The sequence below is a fragment of the Cetorhinus maximus genome, unplaced genomic scaffold, assembly GCF_964194155.1.
Source record: "Cetorhinus maximus unplaced genomic scaffold, sCetMax3.hap1.1 HAP1_SCAFFOLD_1537, whole genome shotgun sequence".
NCBI classification, from domain to species: Eukaryota; Metazoa; Chordata; class Chondrichthyes; order Lamniformes; family Cetorhinidae; genus Cetorhinus; species Cetorhinus maximus.
Window position 1 is genome coordinate 36881 of NW_027597477.1, and position 12897 is coordinate 49777.

At 51.7% G+C, this 12897-nt stretch overlaps 1 protein-coding gene across 1 annotated transcript in view; it reads right to left on the minus strand.

The window, feature by feature from the left end:
- LOC144676349 (cyclic nucleotide-binding domain-containing protein 2-like) overlaps window positions 1-12897 on the minus strand; it is a 52717-nt gene that overhangs the window by 21334 nt on the left and 18486 nt on the right. Inside the window, 3 exon segments of the mRNA XM_078536790.1 lie at window positions 970-1222; window positions 4471-4585; window positions 8803-8932. Of these exon segments, the coding sequence (XP_078392916.1) occupies window positions 970-1222; window positions 4471-4585; window positions 8803-8932 (498 nt within the window).

Genomic DNA, 12897 nt, shown 5'->3' on the forward strand with positions numbered 1-12897 from the left:
TGCGCTAGTATTAAATGTTGAAATAATAAATTTGGACGAAGAGAATTGGGAAGAAAACTAAGTGATGGACAAATGAATTTATAATGCCATGGCTCTCAGCTTAAAGGAGGGAACAGTGCCTTTCATTACCTCAGGATGCCTCAGAGCGCTTTACAGCCGATGAAGTATTTTGAAGGGTAGTCACTGTTATAATGTGGGAAAGTTAAAAGGGATGGCAAGTAAATTGTTATGGCTTTGTTTCAGTAATTGAGCTACTAGGCTTTATTTGAATATCACCGAGGGGTCGTCTCCACTTTTGGAGCAGGGACAAAGACTGACATGGGTCATGGGTCAATCGTCCACCATACATCCCATCCAATTCCCTGTTCCCAGAAGTCAAGGTGAAGAAACATCGAGAGCGGAACCTGAAGCCGAAACTGGACCATGTTGTGTGCCAAAGAAGGTTTTCCTTTCATTCAAATGGGCTGGCCCCGAGAACCCAAGGTTGCTCGGGCCTGCTCGGCCTGTACTGGTTAATCCTCTCCCGCTTGCAAGCACTGGTTGTCCTTGTTTTCGAAATCCCTCCATGGTCTCTCTCACCTCCTCCAGACCCAGCCACCCTCCAGGGTCTCTGCGCTCCTGCAGCACTGGCCTCTTAAGCATTGTGATTTCCCTCACTCCACATTGGCAGCTGTTACTTCAGTTATCTGGGGCCTGTGGAATTACCCCCCCACCCACCTCCCCAAACCCCTCCGCCTCCTCCTTTGGCAGGCTCATTGCAATCAACCTCTTTGACAAAGTCCCTCCCAATAGCCCCTCACATGACTCAGTGTCGACATTTGGTTTGATAATGTTCTTGTGGGGCACTTTGGTGGTGGGGGGGGAGGTTTTTAACCATGCTATATAAACACAAGTTGTTGTTGCCGCTCTGTCAGGGTGCATCAGTAAACACTACGGTAAGACAGGCAGAAGATACGTAGTTCACTATACCTGCTAAGTCTTATGCGTCTCCCTGTTTCAGTCCTTGCCTTCAACATCTGTGACGATCCAGATTGGGTCAGTGAGATGTTACTAGAGGAAATATTTTGACTCATGGTGTCCATGCTTTTTCATGCTGTTGGATGATCTATGAATAGGGGTTTGGGAGTCCCAATATTGGTCCTGGAAGCGCTATCGAATCCTAGGTGGGTCGAGGTGGTTCTACTCGCTGAGCTGAAAGGTTGTCTGCCAACCTGTGAGTTATCTATCAATTTTTTTTTGAAAGAAACAAAGGAATATTACTCACAACAGCCCCTGCAGCTTGAAGGGGTTTCTGTTCCACCAGCGAGGCAGCCTCAAGATTTCAACTGATCCGGGGATTCCCTTTGACCACTTTCCCGAGTGACTGGCAGCAGAGCGTGGGTACGCCCATGAAGGGGGGGGTGTTGGCCCCCATGCTGACCACCAATGGCGCCGCATCCATCCGCCCACCCACATCATCCCCGACGTCATCCTCGGGTGGGCTGAGTGCTGGCGCTGGGCAGGGAGTCGCTTCCGCCCACAGCTCCGGCTCCCTTGGCGCTGTCTCCTCGCCCGAGCGAGGCAACGAATCGGCCATCGCGAGCGAGCCGGCCGGGCGGTAACACTGCCCGGAGGGGGGGAGGGGGGGGGGGGAGGGGGGAGGGGGGGGGGGCGACGGGTCTGCCAGGCCAGCAGCGGGACAGAGGCTCAGGTGGGTCACCTTGCGGCCTCTGAGGGAGGCCTCAGCTTTTAACATGGAGGATTTCGCACCTCATCTGCTCCCCGCACACGCGCTACCCCCACCCCACCCCCACCTCCCCCACCCCACCCCACCCCCCCCACCCCCCCCACCCCCCTACCCGACCCCACCACCCCCACCCCCCTACCCGAACCCACCACCCCCACCCCCCTACCCCACCCCCACCCCCCTACCCCACCCCCATCCCCTACCCCACCCCCACCCCCTACCCCACCCCCACCCCCTACCCCACCCCAACCCACCCCACCCCAACCCCCACCCACCCCACCCCCCTACCCCACCCCACCCCCCCACCCCACCCCACCACCTCCCCAACCCCCTACCCCACCCCACCCTCCTACCCCACCACCCCCTACCCCACCCCACCCTCCTACCCCACCACCCCCCTACCCCACTCCACCCCCCTACTCGACCCCACCACTCCCCTACCCCACCCCACACCCACCCTCCTACTCCACCCCAGCCCCCTACCCCACCCCACCTCCCTACCCGACCCCACCACACCCTCCTACCCTACCCCACACCCATCGTCCTACCACACCCCACCCCCCTACCCCACCCCAGCCCCCCCCACCCCACCCCACCCCACCCTCCTACTCCACCCCACCCCCCTACCCCACCCCACCCCACCCTCCTACTCCACCCCACCCCCCTACCCCACCCCACCCCACCCTCCTACTCCACCCCACCCCCCCACCCCACCCCACCCCACCCCCCTACCCCACCCCACCCCACCCCCCTACCCCACCCCACCCCCCCACCCCACCCCACCCCACCCTCCTACCCCACCCCACCCTCCTACCCTACCCCACCCCACCCCCCTACCCTACCCCACCCCCCTACCCCACCCCACCCTCCTACCCTATCCCACACCCACCCCCCCCACCCTCTTACCCCACCACACCCTCCTACCCTACCCCACACCCACCCCCCCACCCCCCTACCCCACCCCACCCCACCCCCCTACCCCACCCCACCCCCTACCCCACCCCACCCCCCTACCCCACCCCATCCCCTCACCACACCCCACCCCCCCACACCACCCCCCTACCCCACCCTCCTACCCCACCCCACCCCCTCACCCACCCTCCTACCCCACCCCACCCCCTCACCCCACCCCACCCTCCTACCCCACCCCACCCCACCCCCTCACCCCACCCCACCCTCCTACCCCACCCCACCCCCTCACCCCACCCCACCCTCCTACCCCACCCCACCCCCTCACCCCACCCCCTCACCCCACCCCACCCTCCTACCCCACCCCACCCCCTGCCCCACCCCACCCCCTACCCCACCCACCCCACCACCACTCCCCCCCACCCCCCTACCCCACCAAACCCCACCCCCACCTGCCCCACCCCCCTACCCGACCCCACCACCCCCACCCCACACCACCCCACCCCACCCCCACCCCCACCCCCCCACCCTCCTACCCCACCCCACCCCCCATCCCCCTACCCCACCCCACCACCCCCACCCCACCCTCCTACCCCACCCCACCCCCCCATCCCCCTACCCCACCCCACCACCCCCACCCCATCCCACCCTCCTACCCCACCCCACCCCAACCCCACCCCACCCCCTACCCCACCCCACCCTCCTAACCAACCCCACCCCCCCACCCCACCCCCTACTCCACTCCACCCCACCACCTCACCCCACCCCACCCCCCTACCCCCTACCCCACCCACCACCGCCACCCCACCCCACCTCCTACCCCACCCCATCCCCCACCCCCATCCCACCCCACCACCCCCACCCCAGCCCCCTACCCCACCCCACCACCCCCACCCCACCCCCCCACCCCACCCCACCACCCCCACCCCACCCCACCCCCCTACCACCCCCCCACCCCACCCCACCCCCCTACCCCACCCCACCACCCCCACCCCACCCCCCCTCAACACAACCTCCCCAAAAAAGGTGGAAATTCCTCAGAATCGGAGAGAATAACATCAACGAGCCACATCCCACGCCATTCCTTTAGCCTCTACACCCTTGTGTAGGAACATAAGGTCAGGGGAAGGCCCTTGAGTCTGTTCGGTGAGATCATGGCTGATTATATCTCAGCGGCATTAACCCTCCTAATGGTCCCTTGCTCTGGACTCTCCCCACCATAGGGAATAGATCCTCTCTAGCTACACCACCAGATCCTTTTCCTCATTTTAAATACCTCAGTCTGGTTTTTTTTATTCATTCACAGGATGCGGGCATCGCTGGTTAGGCCAAGCATTTATTGCCCATCCCTAATTGCCCTTGAGAAGGCGATGGTGAGCTGCCTTCTTGAACCGCTGCAGTGCCTTCAATTTTCTAAACTCGAGGGAATACCAAGGTTAGTCGACGTAACCTGTACTCATAATTTAACCCTTTTAGCCCCAGTCTCAGTTGGATTCCACCCAGGCACCAGAGATGAAAGCGGAATGGTTTACCCCAATACCTCAGCCAGCCTCCAACAACCTTCCTTCACCGTTAGCCACGGTGCAACCCATTCAGTGATATACACCGGAGACAACAGTCTGGCAGAGACAGAGACCCTCACCGTACATCAAAGGTTACACACCCGCAGTGCCCTAACCTACACGGCTACGGACTAGAAATTGGAAAGTGAATGAGGCAGGTTGGCTATTTCTCAGCCAGCATTGGTACGACAGGCCGAATGTACTCTTCCTGTCAGAACCCTATCGTGGCACTTTGAACGAGTACCCACGCAGTTAACATTCCCAGGCTCTCACCGCCCAATTCCATGCTTTTAATGGTGCTTTTCAGGAAAGGCAGCTCATGAACAATGAACCTGTGATAGGACGGGCAGAGCGTGAGATCCACCAATCGCAGGATGACAAACCGGCCCTGCGAACAGAGAGGAATGGTTAGAGGAGAGCCAACTGAAGCGGGCTGACTTAGCCACACCCCACCGGGCGTTCAAATGTTAAAAATCCAAAACAGGAAACCCAAACCAGCGTCGAGCCCTGGTTTTAAGGAACGATGGATGAGAGGCAGTGGGCCAATCCGCTCCCAGAGAGAGGTAAGGCTGTGTGCCTCCGATTTAACAACCTTTGTTCATTTTTAACTCATGTCAGTTGGGTTTCCTGGATCTTGGAATGGCGCAGGGTTACAGAAGGTCTGGGACAATAAGGCCTATCTAGCAGCGCATCGAAACCAGGTGGAGCAAGTGTTTCCTCCAGCCCCAGCAAGCTTACCCTGTCAATCAGCCTGTGAGTCAGACTGTCGATGAGCCTGTCAATCAGCCTGTCAATTAGGCTGTCAATCGGTTGGCAGTCAGCCTGTCAGTCAGGCTGTCAATCAGCCTGTGAGTCAGACTGTTGATGAGCCTGTCAATCAGCCTGTCAATTAGGCTGTCAATCAGTTGGCAGTCAGCCTGTCAGTCAGGCTGTCAATCAGCCTGTCAATTAGGCTGTCAATCAGTTGGCAGTCAGCCTGTCAGTCAGGCTGTCAATCAGCCTGTGAGTCAGGCTGTCGATGAGCCTGTCAATCAGCCTGTCAATCAGTTGGCAATCAGCCTGTCCATCAGCCTGTCACTCAACTACCCTTTTAATCAGGCTGTCAACCAGCCTGTCAGTCAGAATCAGAGCAACTCATTGGGACTTAATTTAAGCATCGCTCAGTGATCTATTAAAGAGATAAGAAGCCCAAAAAACCAAAGTGAGGGACTAAGACATCACACTGTATATTTCTTTTATAAAATATAGAGATATGATAATTGCTATCACTAAAAATTGAAATCTGGACACAGACCTAAAATGGCTGAATCTATGTCAGCCTGCGACCCTCGAACATAAGAAGCTATCTTGCAGTATCAGGGAAACTTGCAGCTTGCACTTGCTCTCTGAAGAGCCACGAACACCACATTGTGGGCTGCACAGACCAAATTCAAAGAGAGCTATACAAAAGTCATTCACATTTCATAATGCAGGCTGGCCAACAGGAGTTGGCTCGTCTGGTAAGACAAAGGACCCTGCAACCTTCCTTACAATTCTTACTGGTTGAGACATTCAGCAATCTCGGGAACCCAGATGACGGATACACATACTTTATCAAAGACAGTGTGGAGAGGTGGGAGTCATGTGACATGGACCTCTGGCTTATAGAACCAGTAATATTGCCTTGCTGTACTGCCAAGTCCCAGTCTGCCATTTAACCATCCAACTAGCAGCATCATAGACAAGGAGCTCTGGCCCAGTTTGGACACCTGGCTCCCTCTACACTGCTTCTGGTGGAAATTCTGTACGATCACCTACAAGACTGATTCACCTCTGCGTGCTTGTCTCATCATGTGAAGTCAACACCAACAGAAAAGTGAATTATCTAGCATCAGTTTTCAACCCACCAACCTCTGTGAAGGGATACCTCATTGGACTTTGATTTTGCACACTGGGACCCACGTGAAACAATATTTATTTTCACTGTGGTCTCTGCACTGTAAATCTTTCTTTTATCTATCCCTCTTTTACTCACTGAATGCACAGGAGGCAACGTTGCTACTCTCCCCCCGCAGTTTGAGTGTGTTCTAATAAACTAACCCTTTGAGCTCATCCTATCTCGTGTTTGCCATAGAAATACGATCACACCAAGACCAAGGGGTTGGGAAATAAGCCACTGCTTATAAAAGGGGGAAGCAAATCAAAACACCTTCCGGCTTATGAATAGGTGATGAGAGAAGAAATCAGTGCGGTTTAAATTAACCCCCCTCCTGTCCGTAACACTAGAAAACAAGACTTTCCAACGACAGTCATGGCACTGACCTACAGCTACAAGGGCAAAACATCCTGCGAAACATAGTCTCCAACCAGAGTTGGCAGCACCGTGCTGTGCAGCCGGGAGGGAGTGGCCCTGTAAGTCCTGCATTTTGACCCTGGATTCCTTGAAACCTCATGGCATCAGGTCAAATGTGGCAAGGCAACTGTCCCTTCCCACTTCCCACCGTCCCCTCAGCTGATGTATCTATACTACTCCATGTTGAACACCACATGGCGGCCGGTGTGGGTCATATTGGTGCCAACAGCACGGGGTTCAATTCCCTTCCGGCTGGGATGGACTCCGGACCTGCCTCCTTGTTCAACCTGTGGTGGAGGTTGTGACATTGTCGGTCCGGCCTGCCTTTGGGCAGGGACCTGAAGAAGGTGGGGAAAGAGCACGGGAGTTGGGTTAATTGGATAGCTCTTTAAAAGCCAGCACTAGCACAATGGGCCGAATGGTCTCCTTCTGTGTTGTATGACTTTATGAAGCCAATGTTGAATGATATATGATAAAGATAACAGAGGGAGCGAGACAGACTGATGTTTGAGTTCAACAGAAGAAAAAAAGTGTTGGTTTGGATTTATTAACTGAGTCTTGATAGATCCTGATTGTTTTTTTTTCCTGAGCTGGAGTTGTTACATTTTGGTTTAACTATCGAATGGGGGAGGAGGTCTTGTGGTGCAGTGGGCAGCATCCCTGCCTCTGAACCAGAAGGTCTAGGTTCAAGCCCCACTCCAGGACTTAACAGCCAAGTTGAGTTGGTGACACGGCCAAGTAGAATGAGCATCAAGTTGTAAATCCTTGCAACACATGCCAGTGGGAGGTAGTAAGAGTGGGAGAGATTCCTGGTCAGCCATGTGATGGAAGGAACATTGGAGCCTCTACCATCACCATCCACAGCTCCAGAATACAACATGCATTTAAAAGTGCATGTTGCCATAGCAACTCAGATCCCTGAGTGAACTGGAACACATCCACCACCAGATAATACAGCTGTGGTTAGGGTAAGACAGATGTGTAAAAAGTGCCAAATTATAAGGTAGGTTTGGCTTTGGAAAGATTGAGTCAATCTGAATACTGAGCTCAGAACTCCCCAACCATCTGTGTAATTATAATCATGTAAGAGTATGTTCAAGGTCTTTTTTTTTATTCATTCACCGGATGGGGATGCCGCTGGCTCAGCCAGCATTTACTGCCCTTGTCCTTCTAGATGGTAGTGGTCGTGGGTTTGGAAGGTGCTGTCTAAGGAGCCTTGGTGAATTCCTGCAGTGCATCTTGTAGATGGTATACACTGCAGCTACTGTGCATCGGTGGTGGAGGGAGTGAATATTTGTGTATGGAGTTCCAATCAAGTGGGCTGCTTTGTCCTGGATGGTGTCGAGCTTCTTGAGTGCTGTGGGAGCTGCACTCATCCAGGCAAGTGGGGAGTATTCCATCACACTCCTGATTTTGTGTTTTGTAGATGGTGAACAGGCTTTTGGAAGTCAGGAGGTGAGTTACCTGCTGCAGGATTCCCAGCCTCTGACCTGCTCTTGTAGCCACTGTATTTATATGGCTAGTCCAGTTCAGTTTCTGGTCAGTGGTAACCCCCAGGATGTTGATAGTGGGGCATTCAGCGATGGTAATGACATTGAATGTAAAGGGATGATGTTTGGGTTCTCTCTTGTTGGAGATGGTCATTGCCTGGCACTTGTGTGGCGTGAATGTTGCTTGTCACTTGTCAGCCCAAGCCTGGATATTGTACAGGTCTTGCTAAATTTGGACATGGACTGCTTCAGTGTCTGAGGAGTCGTGAATGGTGCTGAACATTGTGCAATTATTAACGAACAACCCCACTTCTGACCTTATGATGGGAGGAAGGTCATTGATGAAGCAGCTGAAGATGGTTGGGCCTAGGGCACTACCCTGAGGAACTCCTGCAGTGATGTCCTGGAGCTGAGGTGATTGACCTCCAATGACCACAACCATCTTCCTTTGTACTAGGTATGACTCCAACCAGCAGAGAGTTTTCCCCCTGATTCCCATTGACTCCAGTTTTGCCAGGGGTCCTTGATGCCACACTTGGTCAAATGCGGCCTTGATGTCACGTTTAATAAAAATACGCTTGCTCGGCCCCTAGTTTCAAGAGCCCAATTTTTTTTTTAAAATAGGTCTAATGTTTAATTATGGATTAAATATAAAACATTCTCCAACATGCCCACCAGCGAGCCAATTATATTCTGGGAATTCAGCAAAGACCGGGGGACCAAAGCTCGATCTGAGCAGCGCAGCACAAAGCCATGAAGCAGGAGGGCCCACCTCGTGTTTACCTTGGTCACGAAAATGAGGTGCTCCATGTGGTTGGGAATAACCTGGCCGTACAGGAACTCCTCTGTGGTTGAATAGTCAGAAAGAAACTCGATGGAACTGTCAGGTAATGATTCCAGAAGCTTTAGTGACCTGGAAGAGTAAACAGAGTCACGTATGTCAAAAAAAAGAAAGACTTGCATATATGTGGCACGTTTCTTGACGACCGGACATCTAAAAGCGCTTTGCAGCCAGTCAAGTAGCTTTGATGCGGAATCATTGTAGGAAATGCGGCAGCCATTTTGAGCACCATAAACTCCAACAGACAGCAATGGGACTAGATAATCTGTTTCTTCTGGTGCTGATTGAGGGATAAATATTGGCCAGGACTCCTGGGAGAGCTCCGCTGTGAAATAATGCCATGAGGTCTTCCACATTGACCCGATGGACGGTGCAGGTTAGCAGGGAAGTACAAATGCGGACAATGCCGAGAAGCGAGGCGTCATTGTTAAACAACGTAAGATTCCGATGAACGGAGGGCGGTGGAAAGAAATGTCAAGCTGTTATAAAAGCTTAGGTCAGGAATTACTCTGACCTTTGGCAGCTCGAGGCTGAATTTTCCCAGAATTGCACTCAGTGCGGTAACGGGCGGGTAAAATGGAGTCCTACCCGCCCATGAAAATGGCGGGTTTTCACACCGTATTCACCCAAGCCCGCCTCATTATAAAACCATAACACATAGGAGCAGAAATTAGGTCATTCGGCCCATCGAGTCTGCTCCGCCATTCAATCATGGCTGATAAGTTTCTCAACCCCATTCTCTCGCCTTCTCCCCGTAACCTTTGATCCCCTTACCAATCAAGAACCTATCTACCTCGGTCTTAAATACACTCAATGACCCGGCCTCCACAGCCTTCTGTGGCAATGAATTCCATAGATTCACCACTCTCTGGCTAAAGAAGTTTCTCCTCATCTCTGTTCTAAAAGGTCTTCCCTTTACTCTGAGTATATTCACTCCAGCGAAAACACGCCGTTTCCATGGCGGGCGGGCTCTCATTCGCCCGCTCGCCATCACCCCGCTGTTGCATCACGCCGGCCGCCATCTTTAACAGGCAGCCGCCAGCAAAGCGCTCATCGCCACCAGCTGACCACCGCTGCCTGGGAGACATGGCCAGCAAAGGCAAAAAGGCTCCCTGCTTCAACGACGGGTCCCTCGAGCGACAGCTGGAGGCCGTGGAGGCCTGACAGGATGTGCTCTACCCCCGCTCTGGCTGCAGGATGGGGGTAGCAATGTCACCAACCCGGTTTGGTGGCAGCGGTGGTCAGTGCGAACACCCTGCAGAGGAGGACAGCCACCCAGTGCCGCAAGAGGATGAATGATCTCCTCTGTTCCGCCAGGGTAAGTCACTCTTCTCATCACTCTCAACTCATACACTCACAAACCCATCACACATCCACAGGGCCCTCACTCACTCCCAGTGCAAGGGACATCACCGTTCACTCTTTCACACACACCATCATTGTCCTCATCCCATCCATGGGACCACTCAGCACCCACACAGGCCAGGCATCCTTATCATCTGGCCCGGCAGGCATCCTGATACACCCTCCCCATCTCTATCCATGCCTGGAAGAATGAGGTTGAGGGATAATATATACTGAATGGTACCATTTCAAAAAGGGTGCAGGGGCTGAGTGATCTAGGAGTGCATGTGCTGAAGCCTTTGGATGTGTCAGGACAAGTTGAGAAGGCTGTTAAAAACATATGGTTTCATTAATAGAGGCACAGGGGACAAAAAACAAGGGAAGCTTATATAAACCATTGGCTCGGTCTCATCTAGAGTGTTGTGTTCAATTCCAAAATGCTACGCGGGATGAAAGAATTGAGTGACATGAAGACTGAAGGAACGGCTTGTTCTCCTTGGAGCAGAGAATGTCAAGGGGAGATTCGATAGAGGTGTTTTGATAGTGTGCCTTGTAGATGGTGGACAGGCTTTGGGGAGTCAGGAGGTGAGCTACTCGCCACAGGATTCCCAGCCTCTGACCTGCTCTTGTAGTCACAGTATTTATATGGCCAGTCCAGTTCAGTTTCTGGTCAATGGGAACCCCCAGGGTGTTGATAGTTGGGTAACAAAATACAAAAATTGCTGAAAAATGTCAGCAGGTCTGACAGCATCTGTGGAAAGAAAGAGTTAATGTTTCGAGTCCAATGACTCTTAAGTCAAGGGGCGATGGTTGGATTCTCTCTTGCTGGAGATGGTCATTGCCTGGCACTTGTGGCGCAAACATTACTTGCCACTTGTCAGCCCAATGTTGAACCTATTGAATAGGTTATTGGCTATCCAATAACCTGGATATTGTCCAGGTCTTGCTGCATTTGGACATGGACTGCTTCAGTATTTGAGGAGTAACGAATGGTGCTGAACATTGTGCGATCATCAGTGAACTTCTGACCTTATGATGGAAGGAAGGTCATTGATGAAGCAGCTGAAGATGGGCTGGGCCTAGGGCAACCTGCTCAGCCTTTCCTCATAAGACAAACACTTCATCCCAGGAATCAGCTTGGTTAACCTTCTCTGAACTGCTTCTAATGCAAGACTATCCCTCCTTAAGTAAGGAGACCAAATCTGTACACACTACTCCAGGTGTGGTCTCACCAGTAAGCTGTACAGCCTTATGACCACAACTGATGTTAATTGCCGCGTAAACCAAATCCCAGGGGGAAACTTGGTTTACGGGCCACACCCTTTTTTAATATTCTGAAAACGAGAAGGGGACATACTGATTGTGGCAGTAAAAAGTCCAGTCACACTTTCGGGACTTTACAATTTCAAAGTAAAAGTTTTATTAACAAGAGTAAAACAAAACTTATGCACACAAGATTACAGTTGCACAGATAAACTTAGTCTTACACAACATTTCCCCAAAATGACTCTCTACTTGGTCAGGCCCACAAGTACACACCTTCCAGGCAACACTCCCTTATAGATGTTTAACTATAAAAAATCCAGTAATATTACCCAAAGCAAACTGCTGTAGCTTCAATGAAGGCATACCACATGACCTGTAACTCTCTTCAACTCTGCTGTGAAAATCCAAACTTCAGAATAAAAATGCTTTTTGCAGCCCAAAGCTTTTTTGGCTTGACTGGATAGTTGATTCAAACATCTGTAGCTCCAGCTGCTACATCTCACACTTCCAGCTGAACAGCTCAAACAGCTACAGCCCCCTTAAGCTCTCCACAGTAACTCCAAAAATGCCTTTATTTCCCTTTCATCTCAGGTTCCATTGTTTTCGCACCTCTTTGAAACTCAAATCCTTCCAAATATAAGATCTTTCATGTTTCCATCTTGTCTTCACTTTCGGTTCCGTAAGATATAATATTCCCTTTCTATTTACCAATGGGACTTCTGAAAGATGCCTACATGTTTCTTAACACCTCCTACCCCACCTTGATATTCAAACAAATTCAACTCTTATCTAAAAATGCAAATGTTAGATCTATCCTAATCACTTGTACCTCAAACCTAACACCTAACCAAAGAAAAAGGGTGGGACTTCCAAATCTAGAGAGCCCTGGTTACCCAGAAGCATACAGGCCAAGATAAAGCAGAAGAAGAAAGCTTATGGAAGTCACAATAGACTTAAAACTGTAGAAAGGCTAGAGGACTATATAAATTAGACGGGTGAAGTAAAAATGGAAATTAGGAAAGCAAAGAGAGGATACGAGAAAATATTGACAGGTAAAATCAAAGAAAATTCTAAGTTGTGTTACCAGTACATTAAGACCAAGAGGATAACTAAGGAAAGAGTAGGGCCTATCAGAGATGTACATGGTAACTTGTGTGTTGATGCTGATGATGTCCGGGCAGGGTTATCAATGAGTGACTTGTCTCTGTCTTCACTAAGGAGAGGGATGATGCAGACATTCTAGTTAAAGAGGAGGAGTGTGAAATATTAGATACAATAAGCAGAGTGAGAGAGGATGTACTGGGGGGACTAACATCTTTGAAGGTGGATAAGTCACCAGGGCCGAATGGATTGTATCCCAGGCTGTTGAAGGAAGCCAGGAGGAAATAGTGGATGCTCTGAGGATCATTTTCCAATCCTCACTAGAT